This window comes from Bos grunniens, chromosome 16 (genome assembly GCF_055505025.1).
Source record: "Bos grunniens cultivar Pamir isolate PY7600 chromosome 16, Bosgru_T2T1.0, whole genome shotgun sequence".
Lineage (NCBI taxonomy): Eukaryota > Metazoa > Chordata > Mammalia > Artiodactyla > Bovidae > Bos > Bos grunniens.
Window position 1 is genome coordinate 79,959,291 of NC_141180.1, and position 15,056 is coordinate 79,974,346.

The window sequence follows — 15,056 nt, forward strand, 5'->3', positions numbered from 1 at the left end:
GCATATAAGTTAAATAAACAGGGTGACAATATACAGCCTTGACGTACTCCTTTTCCTATTTGGAACCAGTCTGTTGTTCCATGTCCAGTTCTAACTGTTGCTTCCTGACCTGCATACAAATTTCTCAAAAGGCAGATCAGGTGGTCTGGTATTCCCATCTCTTTCAGAATTTTCCACAGTTGATTGTGATCCACACAGTCAAAGGCTTTGGCCTAGTCAATAAAGCAGAAATAGATGTTTTTCTGGAACTCTCTTCCTTTTTCGATGATCCAGCGGATGTTGGCAATTTGATCTCTGGTTCCTCTGCCTTTTCTAAAACCAGCTTGAACATCTGGAAGTTCACAGTTCACGTATTGCTGAAGCTTTTACACATAGGCCAGTTCAATGGAAGCAGCCTGAGACGTTGCCCAGGGAGTGTCCGGTTCTTGAAAGGAAAGTTGACTCAGTTAAGGTTCCACAGGAAGTTTGGGGCAATGTATTACTGCAAGGAAAATCAGCTCTCCCACTGCTGGTCGAGAGCTCCTTTCACATGTCCATTCTCGGCTGGAGAGGTGAGCCAGCCAACGGGGGCCCTGGCACTCCGCTCTCCCTGACACTCTGGACAGAGCTTGGGGGAGTGCAGGTTCTCTGGATTCTGCCCCCAGCCCCACGCTGACAACTGGCCGGGGCCTCTTGAGAAACTACTTGCCTAAAGAGGTAATGACATCTGCAGCCACCACTGTGCAGCCAAGGGATTTATCACAGGGACACGGTCAGCCCAGAGGACACGCCACCACAGCGGGAAGACAGCGAGGACAGCCTGCCCAGGGACAGAGTGCCCGTCTCCACCTAGTCCTGTGCACACCCGGCCCTTCTATCCTACGGAACCTGCTGGGGGGCGATGTCGAGTGAGAACGAATTTGCTCTTTTACTTCCAAGAGGGAGGAAATCTTCCCATGGGCTCTGCAGGGAGCGAGACAGACCCCCGCTCAGTCTGCAGAGTTCCTGCACTCACGAACCCCTTTCCCTTCCCCGGCTCTGACAGCCCCTGGCACCCCCGCCCCATGGAGGATTGAGTGACCGTGCGTGCGCGCTGTCAAGGCCACCCCAGCCTCATGCCCTGGCCCGACAGTAAGGAGGCAGCGCTGCTCCTACCCCGCTGTCCTCCTCCGTGGGTCCCTAGAGGGGAAATGCCAAGTTCCTTGATGCAGGGAGGGCGATGGAGGGGCAAGCTGCCAACAGACTCACTTTTTTTGGCAAAATCGCTCTAATGGATGGGGCAAAAGCAACCCTTTGGTTTTTCCAAAGGTCACGCTGCTCTGCTTGGGGGCGGGGTGGGGTGCATGTGACTCTGCTGGCGGAGCAGCGGCAGTGGGAGGCCGCGTGTTCAGTGAGGGATTGCGCTGCGGCTCAGGCTCTGTTCTAGGACACCTGCTGCGCCCAAGCCCCCGGAGGCCCAGTTGATGCCCCCAAAGGGGAAGCGAGCAGAGGACACGCCAGGCAGCCCGTGGCCTGAGCCCCTCTGCCGCCCCAGGTGACACACAGAGAAAGCTGAGGGCGTTCCCACCGGCCACTGTGAGCAAAGCTGTGTGAACACAGGCGTGCAGGCACCTTTCCTGCCTTTTGCACCAACATGGATGGACCCTGAGGTCAATGCTAAGGGAAATAAGTCAGACGGAGGACAAATGCTGTGTGTTCCCACTTACATGTAGAACCTAAAAAAAGGCAAAACCAAAGAAATGGAGTAGGGTGGCAGCTGGCTGGGGGTGGGGGAAGTAGGGAGACGCTGGTCAAGGAATACAACTTTTAGCTACAAGATGGGTGAATTCTGGGGATCCTGTGCACAGCATGGCAACTACTGTTAACTGTGCTGCATTATATACTTACAAGCCGGTACAGGAGATCTTAGAAGTCACCACCACACACCCACAAAGCTAACTTCCTTTCTGAGTTCTACACCGTAAATAAACATATTTTTATGTCAGAAATATCTCAATAAAGCTGGGTCTGGAGAGGAGAAAGCCTGACCTTTCCCCAGCCCGTTCCACTGGGTGAGATGGAAGGACTGGCTCAGATCATCTGGGAGGCATCTACCCTGCTGGGCCCGGGGGCAGGGCAAACCCTGACTGATGAGTGCCTCTTCCCAGGGCACCTGGGTGCCCTCTGAAGAGCCTGCCTCACTCTTGTCTTGCTCTCATCTTTCGCAGACTCAGGCTGGAGACGTGGCCATGGCCACTGTGCCTGCAGCAACCAGGGAGGCTGGTTGCTGTATGTATGCGACAGGCACAGGCAGCAGCGGGAGCTTCTTGTCGACACGGCTGGGGGCACCGGGACTGGCTCTGCAGAAGGACTTCCTCGTGAAGAGAGATGCCATGGTCACGTCCTGGCCCTGCCTAGGTGAGCTGGAGAAAACAGCTTCATTTCTCTGCCCCTCAGAGTCGGCCAAGGATGACACCGACTCCGCGGACGGGCTGTGAGAGTCACCGGAGATGTGCCTGGAGAGCTCTGAGCTCTCTGTCAGGCGTGAGGCAGATGCTATTCCAGGGAGACCCGAGATGAGCTACAGGGGGCAGGCCAACAGAGGCGGGGTGTGGCACGTGGTGCCACACTGGGGGCCAAGGGGCCTGGGCTCTTTCCGTGAGTCCGTCGCCCACTTGCTGCATGGCCCTGAGGAAGCAGGGACTGGGGTCCCGATGGACACTTAGGAAGACACCCTGCAGACCCTCCTCGGGGCTGGCAGCTCTGCCCCACGGCTGGTGCTCTGCAGAGACTGGCTGTGGGGTCCTGCCCACGGCCCCTGAGCTTTAGGATCCAGATTCCTAACACAGACGTCGAAGCCCTTGGTTTATAGGTTCACCCTGCAGGAACCCCTCACCCACCTGCCCCAGGGACCAGAGTGGCAGACGAGTAACCAAGGAGAAGTGGCAGAAACAAAACGAGCCTTCACCGCTTCCTGCGTAACCCAGCTTCCTCCTCAGCCCCTCTCCTCGCCAGGGACGTGGCCTTACCATGCTCCTTATTAGACTGTCTGCCTGGGACCGTTCATGAGAAACTGTCCTTGAGCCAGCAGTGCAGACGGTCTCCATGGGAATGGTCTCCTTCACAACTGCCCTCTCCCTCCCTCCCTGTGTGTGTGTGTGTGTGTGTGTGCGTGCACACACACACACGTACACAGGCTGGGGCCATCAGGAGGGCTGTGGGGGCCCTGTCCATCTTGCTCTGGGTCCAATCACACTTTCTCCTGGCCCTCTCCACCCGGAAGTACCCCCTCTCTGGGCAGCTGTTACTGGTGAAGTGCGGGCGGGCAGCAGCAGGGAGCTGAGATACCCGCGACTCTTCTCCAAGCTGTGCTAGCTCCAGGCGCCGGAGGCTGGCTTTGGAGAGCTCAGTGGGGACTTCTTCAAGGCTGTATCACTCTCCCACCCCTCCTCAGACACCTGTTGCCTGGAGAGAGTCCAAGGCAACACTGGCATCACATACGTCCCATCTATTCCTCGAAGCAGGAACGGGGGACAGAGGTGGCGTATTCACATCACAGCTCTGGGATGCCCAGAATTCCTGGCAGAAGAGTCAGAATTGTAGCAAAGGTGGCACCCATCTAAATACAGGCCAAGGGTCACAGCTGCCAGTCCACGGGCCACTTACAAATGTAACATCAGATACGGCTGGTGGAGACATGGCTGTCAGACAAGCATCTTCATCCTGACTTTATGATCTTGAGGGTCCAATAATGTCCCACCAGAGGAAGCAGATGCCATGGACTTTACTTTTCAACTTTACCATGGGCAAGTTGAAAACAAACAGAAGGAATTCGTGCCTGATTCTCCCACAGTGACACTATAATGGGGTTCTTTATTTTAATGTCTCACTTAGTCACAGTCTTTTGCAAAAGTCACCTCCTTTACAACCCTCCTCAGGCCATCTGTCCTCATCACTTCAGCCAAAAGGACCTGGCTACATGAGAAAGGCAAATCAGAGCTGTCCACCATGCTCGGCCCCTGGAATCTCCACTCTGATAGGTTAGTCAAGAGCACAGAGGGATGAGGGAGGGGTGTGGAGGGAAGGGCTCCCGAGTGACGCTCGGGCTTCCTGACTCTCAGCAGGCTCCGGGCAGCGATTCAGCACAGCCGAGGCCCTGAGACATGGCTCAGCAACTCCAGGTCCCAGGTTCCCAAGCATGAGCTCGCCCGGGGTTGATCCTCTGGAAGAAAACCCGCTCTGAATCCAGAAGCCACTGCTTCTGCTGTCGCCGCCTTCTCTGAAGGGTCCTCGCTCTCCCCGCCCCTCCCCGCCCCACTGACTCCTCTGCCCCAGTCAGCAGATTCCAAGCGGACAGGAGACTCACGGTCCATGGGGATCTCGATGGCCCCGCCGAGGCTGAGCGCGCAGAGGAGGACGGCTGTGTAGGCCCAGGGTGGCGGCTGCCCGGCCATCCTGAGCACCGGGCCTCGCGCCCCGCGCCCCAGCCCGCGAGGTCTTGCTGCCTCCAGTCGCTGGAACTGAGCCTCCCGGACGGAGTTCAGCTGCGGAAAGAAATATGATGCCAAGTGAATGTTCCCTGAACTCCTGGTCCTCTCTAGCAATCCTACAGAGCCTTGAGGATTCAGGGTCCCCTTGATTACAGACCTACAGAGCCTTTTTTAACCTTGTCCTATCGACTTTGGGGACCTGACAATTCTTTGTGTGGGGACCATCTTGGGTATTGTAGGGTGCTGAGGAGCACCCCTGGTCTCTGCCCACTAGATGCCAGGATGGCCTACTCCTGCCCTCAACTGAAGACGTCTTCAGAATCGCCAACTGTCCCCTGGAGGTAGGGCAAACCACCCCAGCTGAGAACCAGTTTTCTAGAAGGAAGGACAGCTCTACATAGAATAGTCATAAAAACAAATACTGGCTCGCAGGCCCAGCACCTGGAAGGTGCCCCGCACTGGTAGTCGCTCAGTCATATCTGACTCTTTGTGACCCCATGGACTGTAGCCCGCCAGGCTCCTCTATCCGTGGAATTCCCCAGGCAAGAACACTGGAGTGGGTTGCCATGCCCTCCCCCAGGGGGTCTTCCCAACCCAGGACTGAACTTGGGTCTTCTGTATTACAGACAGATTCTTTACCGTCGGAGCCACCAGAGAAGCCCCATGCACTGAGCCCGTAGGAAACACACCTATCTCACAGCCTTTCTGATCCACATGTGATGAGGGGGCCTGAGGCTGAGTGCGTCTGGGTTAGCGGCATAGAGACAAGATCACAACGCTGTCCTTTGACCTGGAGTCGGGGAGGGCAAAGGGGGCAGCGGTGCGGGGCAGAAGTTGGGTAAGTGGAAACTTGGTTGCCCACGAGAATTTGTGGAATGATTTCTACAGATACTTTGTGCAGCTAACTATTTGGCAGTGGTCACTGACGCTGTCCCTTTAGGGATAATGGCAGTGTGGACATGACAGCCCAGGACACAAGGCTCCAGAGGGTTGGGAGAATAAGCAACATTCATGACAGCATGATGCTCACACCCTCAAGCACATCGTTCCAGGGCCAACATGGGTGAGGGCTAAAAATGCCTGTCCAAGGAGCCTGGGATGGTCCTGGAGAGACAAATCCTCCCCCTGGTCCTGAGAGAGAGGAGCAAGAATGGCTTACAGCCCAGACTCAGATACCAACCTTTAAACTGCCTGAGGCTCTGAAACACGGAGTCTTAAAAAGTGGTCCAGTTTGCTGCTCTGACTATCACGGGGCCAAACAAGCCACAGAGGACAGCGGGAAGCAGTTTCCCCACGATTCCTCTGGCTTTTCTGGATGAGCAGCCACCTATCAAATGGACACACTGCTTAAAACAATTGGGCAGCAATGTGAAGTCTTGATATCACCCGAACACTCCTGCCAGCTCCCATATATCTTGACTGAGGGTACAGGGGATCCCTTGTGCCTGAATGTGGGCAAACCAACGGAAGCTTGGGGCTGACACCAGCCCCTCACCTCATGTGTACTTCTGGACTCCTTTCCTTGTCTGCTGTCTCCCTTCCCACTGCTCCTTCCTTGGTGTTGCCATCATTGTTTACATCAGTTACTGCAACAGCTTCCTAAGTGGTCTCTCCCCACTTCTGCCCTTTCCCCTCTGACTTATTCTCCATCCATAACCAGAGCACTTACTCCTCAAAGCAAATCAGTTCAGCTCAGTTCAGTCGCTCAGTTATGTCTGACTCTTTGCGACCCCATGGACTGCAGAATGCCAGGCTTTCCCCTCCATCACCAACTCCTGGAGCTTACTCAAACTCATGTCCATTTAGTTGGTGATGCCATCCAACCATCTCATGCTCTGTCGTCCCCTTCTTCTCCCGCCTTCAATCTTTCCCAGCATCAGGGTCTTTTCAAGTGAGTCAGTTTTTTGCATGAGGTGGCCAAAGTATTGGAGTTTCAGCTTCAGCATCAGTCCTTCCAATGAATATTCAGGACTGATTTCCTTTAGGATGGACTGGTTGGATCTCCTTGCAGTCCAAGGGACTCTCAAGAGTCTTCTTCAACACCGTAATTCAAAAGCATCAATTCTTCAGTGCTCAGCTTTCTTTACAGTCCAACTCTCACACCCATACATGACTACTGGAAAAACCATAGCCTTGACTGGATGGACCTTTGTTGGAAAAGTAATGTCTCTGCTTTTAAATATTCTGTCTAAGTTTGTCGTAGCTTTTCTTCCAAGGAACAAGCCTCTTTTAATTTCATGGCTGCAGTCACCATCTGCAGTGATTTTGGAGCCCAAGAAAATAAAGTCTGACACTGTTTCCATTGTTTCCCCATCTACTTGCTATGAAGTGATGGGACTGGATGCCATGATCTTAGTGCAAATGCAAATATAGATACAGTATCCCCTAGTCAAACTCACTAACTCACTGCTGCCCCAAAACTGAAGCTGAAGTTCGTGACTTGGCTGGAAGCCCTGTGTGGTGCAGCCGCAACTGCAAGACCATTTCTTACCCTCCCCTTGCGCTCTGAATCCCAGCCAACATGGGTAGTCTACCAGATCTCGTCGTAAATATAGCTCTGCTGTGCTGACTTCTGCACAGATTAACTTCTGTCTAGAACACTTTCTGCCTCTGCCCTCTCTCATTAGGGTGTGTCAAGTATGACTGACGTGCCCGCTTGTCTGTGCTCCTGAACACCACTCCCCTATTACAGCACTTGTCACTATGAATTCATTCCAAAAGTCACTCCTCTGTACACCCTATAAAAAGGAAGGTACTGTAGGGAAGGTGCCTCTTCTTGTTTATTCCTAGAGTATAGCATAATACCTAAACCATAGCAGGCACTCAGAACCATGTGATCAGTTCAGTTCAGTTCAGTTGCTCAGTCGTGTTTGACTCTTTGCGACCCCAAGAATCGCAGCACGCCAGGCCTCCCTGTCCATCACCAACTCCTGGAGTTCACCCAGACTCACATCCATTAAGTCAGTGATGCCATCCAGCCATCTCATCCTCTGTCGTCCCCTTCTCCTCCTGCCCCCAATCCCTCCCAGCATCAGAGTCTTTTCCAATGAGTCAACTCTTCAAATGAGATGGCCAAAGTACTGGAGTTTCAGCTTTAGCATCATTCCTTCCACGGATGCAAAATGAGCCTGAACAAAACAAACCACTTGGTTTTAGACCTTGTGTTTCCCCATGAAACCACCAGGCGGCGCCAGAGAGCACAGGCTTTGGACCTGGGGACTGTGAGGATGTTCCGTCAGTGGGGGAAAATCCCCTCCCTACACAGGCGCTGCTCTCTGGCGGGTAACCATTCAGCTGGGAGTGAGTTAAGAAAGTAGAACAGCTCCAGAGGGGAGACTGGCTGGAAGGCCTCACAGGAGGTCTCTGCTTCTTCCTCTTCTCTAAGATGACCCTTACAGTGTCTCAGAAAGAGGCTGTGATTGCCCCTCCGTGGTTCCTCACCTCCAAAGACTAGATGCAGGCTGTCCATCTGAAACCTTAGTGCTGAGGGGCCAGGCAGAGGCTCGGCACTCCTCCCAGGAGGGGAGGGGAGGACTCCAGTTTTGGCTCTGAGACCACCAGGTTTTGTTCAGGAGCCGCCAAGTGGTAGGAAGTGATGGGAAAGAGAAGGGTATCTTTTTCTGGGAATCTTGATGGAAACAGGAAGCCAGAAGCTATTCATTAACTAGATACACATTGGCAGGAAGAGAGGCCAATTATTTGCGGTGTCTTTAACCCACAATTTAAAAAACACAGTAGGAAAAGAACAGAGAAATAATCTCATTTAGCTATTTGACAATTCTCTCTCCCTCTTCCCTTGGAATCCAACTTTTCCAATAAAGTCTTTACAGAGGAAGATAATTTAAAGATTATTTAGCTTTATGGAATCTCCTTACTTCTCAAATGAGGAAACAAGAGCCTAGAAAGGGGAAGTGATATCCTCAGTGTCACCTCACACACGGCTTTGTGGCAAAACTAAGAAAAGAACCCAGGTCTTCTGACTGGTAGCCCAGGGTTTTTCCATCAGATTTCCCTGTCTCTCCATATATATGACAATTACTGAGCAAAGTTGCAATTTAAAAAAGAAATGTATAGTTTGACAGTATTTCAAAAATTAAACATCAAATTACCATATGACCCCATATTTCTGCTCTTAAGTATATGCCCTAAAGAATTAAAATCAGGGACACGAACAAGTATATGCATGCCATGCTAAGTTGCTTCGGTCATGTCCAACTCTTTGTGACCCATGGACTGTGGCCCTCCAGTCTCCTCTGTCCATGGGATTCTCCAGGCAAGAATACTGCAGTGGGATGCCATGACCTCCTCCAGGGGATCTTCCTGAGCCAGGGATCAAATACCACATCTTCTGCAGCACTTGCATTGCAGGCAGATTCTTTACCATTGAGCCACCAGGGAAGCCCCAAACAAGTCACGTACACACATGTTCATAGCAGCATCATTCACAATAGCCAAGGGGTTGAACCAGCCCAATGCCCATCAATAGATAAATGGATAAACAAATTGCTGGATATAGGTGGGAGAAGCAGAGCAGCCAGGGGCCGGGCTCGGGGGCAGAATTGTCAGGGGCCTTCAAGGGGAATGCCGCTAACGACGGAGCATCCCGTGGAGGAGTAAGGAAAGCCACATATCCTTGAAAGGGCAGATCAGCTGCGGAAGAGGGGGCGGTGATGACTGCCTTGGAAAGTTGGCGGAGGGTGTGGAATTTTTCTGTTTAGCTTCATGGGGGCAAAAAAAGGATCAAATGAGAAGAAATTCCAGAGAGGCAGCTGCTTCTCTGAGATGCAGAGAAGAATAATCTAATAAATATAGCCATCATACAAAACCATCCGTGAAAATGAACCACCGCCACACAAGCTACCACTATGAAGCATCTGAACAATCCTTTTATATTGAATTAAATAGGTAAGAGGTGAACTATAAGGATACAAAATACAGTAAAGGGAGGTCTATTGCAGGGGGAGAGAGCAAGGAAAAGAACAACAATAAAGAAAACCAAAAGAGAAATCTTGTGTGAATTGAGGTATAATGTGAACTGCTGCTGCTAAATCGCTTCAGTCGTATCCGACTCTGTGCGACCCCATAGACGGCAGCCCACCAGGCTCCGCCATCCCTGGGATTCTCCAGGCAAGAACACTGGAGTGGGTTGCCATTTCCTTCTCCAACGCATGAAGGTGAAAAGTGAGAGTGAAGTTGCTCAGGTCCGACTCCTAGCGACCCCATGGACTGCAGCCCACCAGGCTCCTCCGTCCATGTGAGTTTCCAGGCAAGAGTACTGGAGTGGGGTGCCATTGCCTTCTCCGATACTATGAACTAGGGACTATGATTAATTCAAGTCTTGTATATTTGCGAGCCCCACTCCCCAACCCACTGTGTGAGAAGTAAGTGAAAGAGAAGAAAAAAAGAGAGTAGAGTCACTCAAACATGAAGTGTTCTGCAAGCGACGCTGCTTTTCATAAAGAACGCAAACGGCATTTGGTCAGGTGTGTTCCTGCCCCTGCAGGAAGGCAACTGGATGCTTCTGAGGATCACCTCGGCACTACTGTAAAAGCACAAATCCCTGGACCCTCAACCTTCTAGACAGGGACCAAATCAAGCCTGCAGATTAGAAACGCCTTTTTCAATCTGAAGGCCTTTAGAACCGATGTCGTCTTACACGAGGATGCTTCACATGCTTGGGCAACCTTCCTAAGGCAAGGCCTTTATGCTTGGAAGCCTTGTGGGAGACACGAATTCAAAATATCTTAAGCCGGGGCCTAGGGAAGTACATGTGAGTTGAGTGATGATCAGCCACTGGTGGGGACACCTGGAAACGACATCGTGGCCAAGTTCAAGAGCAGCAGCCGTGCAGAAAAACCCCCTGGGTCTGAAGCTGCACCCCGCTGACAAGGTGGGGAGTACTGAAGGTGGGAAAGTACTGAGCCTTCAGGTCTTGGCCTTTCTCATCTGAAAACTGCAGATAAGAGGAGCACCTATTCTGCAGGGCTGCAATTGGGACTTGATACCCACATCCTGCACAAAGCACTTAAAGCTTGGGGCAAACGCTCAAGAAATGTTAGCTGCTGCTACCCAGCAGGCTCTGACCTTCCTCCAGGACACCACCAGCAGCAGCCCCAGGAGCAATGCTACTTGGTCAGCCGCAGGCACTTCCTGCTTTTCTGTTTTTCCTCTTTTGTGGGTCCTGGTTTGCTTTCTCTCCCCAGACTGGGGGGCCCCCGGTGTTGATTCCTCAAGCTGTCCCCGGCAGATGGAGGAGAGAACTGCAAGCTGTTGCAGTCGGGAGCTCCCCACATTCTCACAGCCCCATTCTGAGCTGTACTGGTGGTCACAGCACATTTGAAGTGACGGGGAGAAAAGACAGGCTGCGCCGAGACACAGCCCCGCTGGCAGCGCCACACCCCCCGCTGCAGAGTCCACCGTGGACTTCTGGGCGGCAGTCAGCCAGCCATTCGACCACTTACCAGACCTGGTTTCAGAGAACAAACAGGGACGAGAGATGGACACAGGGACAAGGGACAAGCTCTACTGTCACAGGGCTTACAGCGTTCCAGTGGGGAAGACAGGAAATAAACGTTGAACGGCAGTAACAACAAAGTGAGGCACCAGGAGGTGCAAAGAAGAAAATACAATCCGACCCGCACACAATGTTTATAGCAGCCTTTTCCATAATTGCCAAAGCCTGGAAGCAACCAAACTGTCTTTCAGTAGGTGAGTGGATAAGTCAATTGTGGTCCATCCAGGCAAATGGAATATATTTTAGCACTAAAAAGAAATGAGCTATTAAGACATGAAAAGACATGGAGCAAACAAATGCATATTAGTAAATGCAAGAAGCCAATCTGAAAAAGTATGATTCCATAGTTAACTATGGGGCATTCTGGAAAAGGCAGAACTCTGTCTTTAAGTCTCTGCCAGAGCAAGTGATGGTGGCCAACTCCCTTGCTATAGTTCACTCTGAATAAAGAGCCTCTGCTTGTGCTCACTTGGGTGGCATTTATTTTCACACCAACTTTACACAAATCACTCTCTTTTACTAGTCTGCCTTTCCTGTTCTTTCACCCAACTTTCTGTTATCTTTCAGGCGCAGGTCAGGTGACACCACCTCCGGGAAGCCTTCCTTGGTTCCCCCGGACCACCAAGACTGGATCCGGTCCTCACCCTCCGTGCCACCACCTCCGGGAAGCCTTCCTTGGTTCCCCCGGACCACCAAGACTGGATCCGGTCCTCACCCTCCGTGCCACCACCTCCGGGAAGCCTTCCTTGGTTCCCCCGGACCACCAAGACTGGATCCGGTCCTCACCCTCCGTGCCACCACCTCCGGGAAGCCTTCCTTGGTTCCCCCAGACCACCAAGACTGGATCTGGTCCTCACCCTCCGTGCCCTCAGAGAATTCTGGGTTATACCCGCTGTAACGAGTGCTAGGTCTTGGTGTAGAATGTTGTCTTCCAACTACGCGATGAGCTCCTTGAGGATGGGGCACAGTGTCTTATTCAACCCACACAATGTCAAGCACACAGAGAACCTCGTGGGCATATACTGAATGTTCACCCAGCGCCCCTGCTCTCCTCCTCCCTTCCACTGTACCTGTATTCATCAGCTAGCGCTGCCACCACAAAGCACCACAGCCCGGAAACTCACTGTCTCAGGGCTCTGGAAGCTGGCAGTCCAGGATCAGGGTGTCAGCAGGGCTGGTTTCTTGTGCGCTCTCTCTCCTTAGCTTGCAAATGCCTGCCTTCCTGCAGTGTGCTCACATGGCCTTTCCTCTGTGCAAACACACCCCTGGTGTTTCTTCCTCTTCTCATAAGGTCACCAGTCCTACTGGATGAGCCCACCCTACTGACATCGCTCAACATCAATTACTTCTTTACAGACCCAATCTCCAAATATAGTTACATGTGGGTAGACCTTCAACACACAAATTTTAAGGAGGGGCACAACTCAGTCCATAACAGTACAGACATTTTCCTTCAGCGCATTTGTCTCTAGAGTGATCCTACCCAATTCTACGGTTGGGCTGTGATTAGTATAAAAAAATTAGCACTTTCTAACTCTCACCCCTATGGCTGGTTTAGGAATGGACACTTATCCAGCCAGAAGCACTGTGCTTCATGGAGACTTCTGCTAAAAGCTCTGAGAAAGACAAGTTTCCCCCTCTCTTGAACGAGATGCAGTGAGGGCGCCCCCGACGGCAGAGGGTGGAGCTTCAGGGATGGGTGGTGGGGGTCTCGGAGCATACCGTGAGGACACCCCAACACTGCAGAAAACAGAGAGAAGACGCAGCGAGACCTGACCGTTCGTGTCACTGTTTCCGTCACTGAGGGAGCGTTTCCTGAAGAAAGCCCTACTTGGGGATTTTCAATTACGTGTGTGTTTATATTAAAAATCCTTTTGAATTTTTAAGCCAGCTGGAGTTGTTTTCTATCACTTGCAACTGAGAGTGCTATCAGAATCAGCAACGCCCCGAGAATATTCGTTGAACCCACAAGCTTCCCATGATCTTCACTTTCTGTATTTAAGAAGCATGTCTCTGTCCGCCTGCCTGCCTCCGCCTGGACCCGGCCCCATCCCTCTGCAGGGTCTCTGACCACCAACTCTCTGCTCTCCTGAGGGTTTCCAAACTCTTCTTAACTGGCTCTCTGCCTCAGCAGAGAAACATCTTCCAGTTCTCTCATAATGAAACCAAAGGATCATTCTCTGTATTGCATAGCTCCCTACAGGTACCTAATTTTTTCTTTCTTCTCATGAAAGTTTTTTTTTCCCCCAGTAGAGGTCAATGGCTTCTATGTTTGCTGACTTTGTTCCCATTCATTACTCCTCCAACCACACCCTGAACCTCTCCTGTCGGGCCCCCGCACTGGCCTCCAGATGGCCAGATTCAGGGTTTTCAGTCTTTATCTTGCTGGGCCCCTTGGGGGCATTAACAACTGTTAATCACCCAATCCGTCCTTCGTCCTTCATAACATCCTTTCCTCCTTGTCAGCCTCTGAAACCCCACTCTGGGGGCTCGTTTTCTTCCCGGCCCTTCTAGCCTCCACGGCAGCACAGATCACACTGCTGGACCCTCTTCCTCTGCTGATGTCCTCAGTGTCTTCACTGGGGCCCTGGCCTTGCATCTCTCTTCTGCGTTTGCTGGTGCCCGCCTAAGTCACCGAGCAGACTCTTGGAATCACTCTTACCTCCCACCTCTCACACCTCACATCCAGGCACCAAGGGCCCTGGACTGGCTCCCTCTGGGTGTCTCTCATTCTCCCCCTTCTGCACATTCTCAGTTGCTTACCTCTGATAAACATCATGTCTCATTGTAATGACCTCTCGCCTGGTCTCCTTCCAATCCATTCTCCATGTTGCTATTACAGTGATCTTTCTAAATCCCCACCTGATCATGTCACCGCTCTGCTGAAAACCTTTCCACTTCTCCCCATTGCTCTACATAAGATCAAATCCAAACTGCTGAACGTAGCACATAAGGCTCTTTAAGATCAGGTTTCTGGAGTGCCCTCCAAGCCCACCCAAATCCTAAATGCTTCCTTATGTGTTAGTAGCTCTCTTTTGCAGCCCCATGGACTGTAGCCCACCAGGCTCCTCTATCCATGGAATTCTCCAGGCAAGAATACTGGAGTGGGTAGCCATTCCCTTCTCCAGGGGATCTTCCCGACCCAGAGATCAAGCATGTCACACTGTATTCAACCTCCGTAATTTATCCATGCCAGCCCCTGTGCCTGTAAAGGCCTTCCCTCCTTGTCATGTGATTAATTCCCACTCAGTCTTCAAGACTTCACTGCTCAGACATCTTCTGCACGGTGAAGAACGCCTTGTGCCCCTCTGTACCCCCTACCCCCAGCAGAGCTGGGAGACTCTCTCATCTCCACTATAGCTTAAACCACCTCTCTGGGCACTTAGCACATGGGCAAAACTGCGTGATTAAACTAAGGGTTGGAGGCCTTTTCTGTAGAAGTCTAGATAGTAAGTATTTTCGGCTTTGTAAGACAGTTTCTGTCACAAGTGCTGAACTTACCATTACGGAGTGAGGACGAGCACAGACAGGAAGCGAGTGGATGGGTGTGGCTATCCACTAACAAAACTTTATTTCCGAAACAGGCAGTGGACTGGGACTGGCCCGGAGCTGCAGGTTGCTCACCACTGGCTTAAGCTTTCTCCCATCTTTGGGGAATTCTTGAGGCTCAGACCACGCCCTGCTCATTTTCGTGTCCCCAGAGCCTGGCAGGGTCCCTGGCGGGAAGTATTTAGGGAAAGGAAGATCCAAGTAAAGGTCTCAGCCCTGCCACTTATCTTCTGTACACTACTTGTTTTCCAAACCTTTTCTAAAATCTCATAAATGGAAATAAATATTCCTGCTTTGTCTGCTGCAGATGGTGGTTGTGAGAATCACATAAATAATGCATAGGAACACGAAGCACAGTACCAGTGGAAGCTGTTTCACTGTTCACGTGACTCCACTACACAGACTTTATCATGTGGGCCTGAACCCAGGAGAGGGCCTATGATCTACCCGCCCGTCGCTCCGCCCTGACGGGTGGTGTGGGGCTTAGCCACAGCCCACTCTGCCCTACCGCATCCTCTTGCTCTGGGGACGACACCCAGGGGTGA

At 51.8% G+C, this 15,056-nt stretch overlaps 1 protein-coding gene across 11 annotated transcripts in view; it reads right to left on the reverse strand.

The window, feature by feature from the left end:
* The window catches only part of NFASC (neurofascin), a 201,324-nt gene that overhangs the window by 73,195 nt on the left and 113,073 nt on the right, over positions 1–15,056 (reverse strand). For all 11 annotated transcript variants that reach the window (XM_086345654.1, XM_086345649.1, XM_086345648.1 and 8 more), the window contains one exon: positions 4,325–4,502. In XM_086345654.1, coding sequence (XP_086201780.1) covers positions 4,325–4,502 — 178 coding nt within the window. The remainder of the gene's footprint in view (positions 1–4,324; positions 4,503–15,056) is intronic.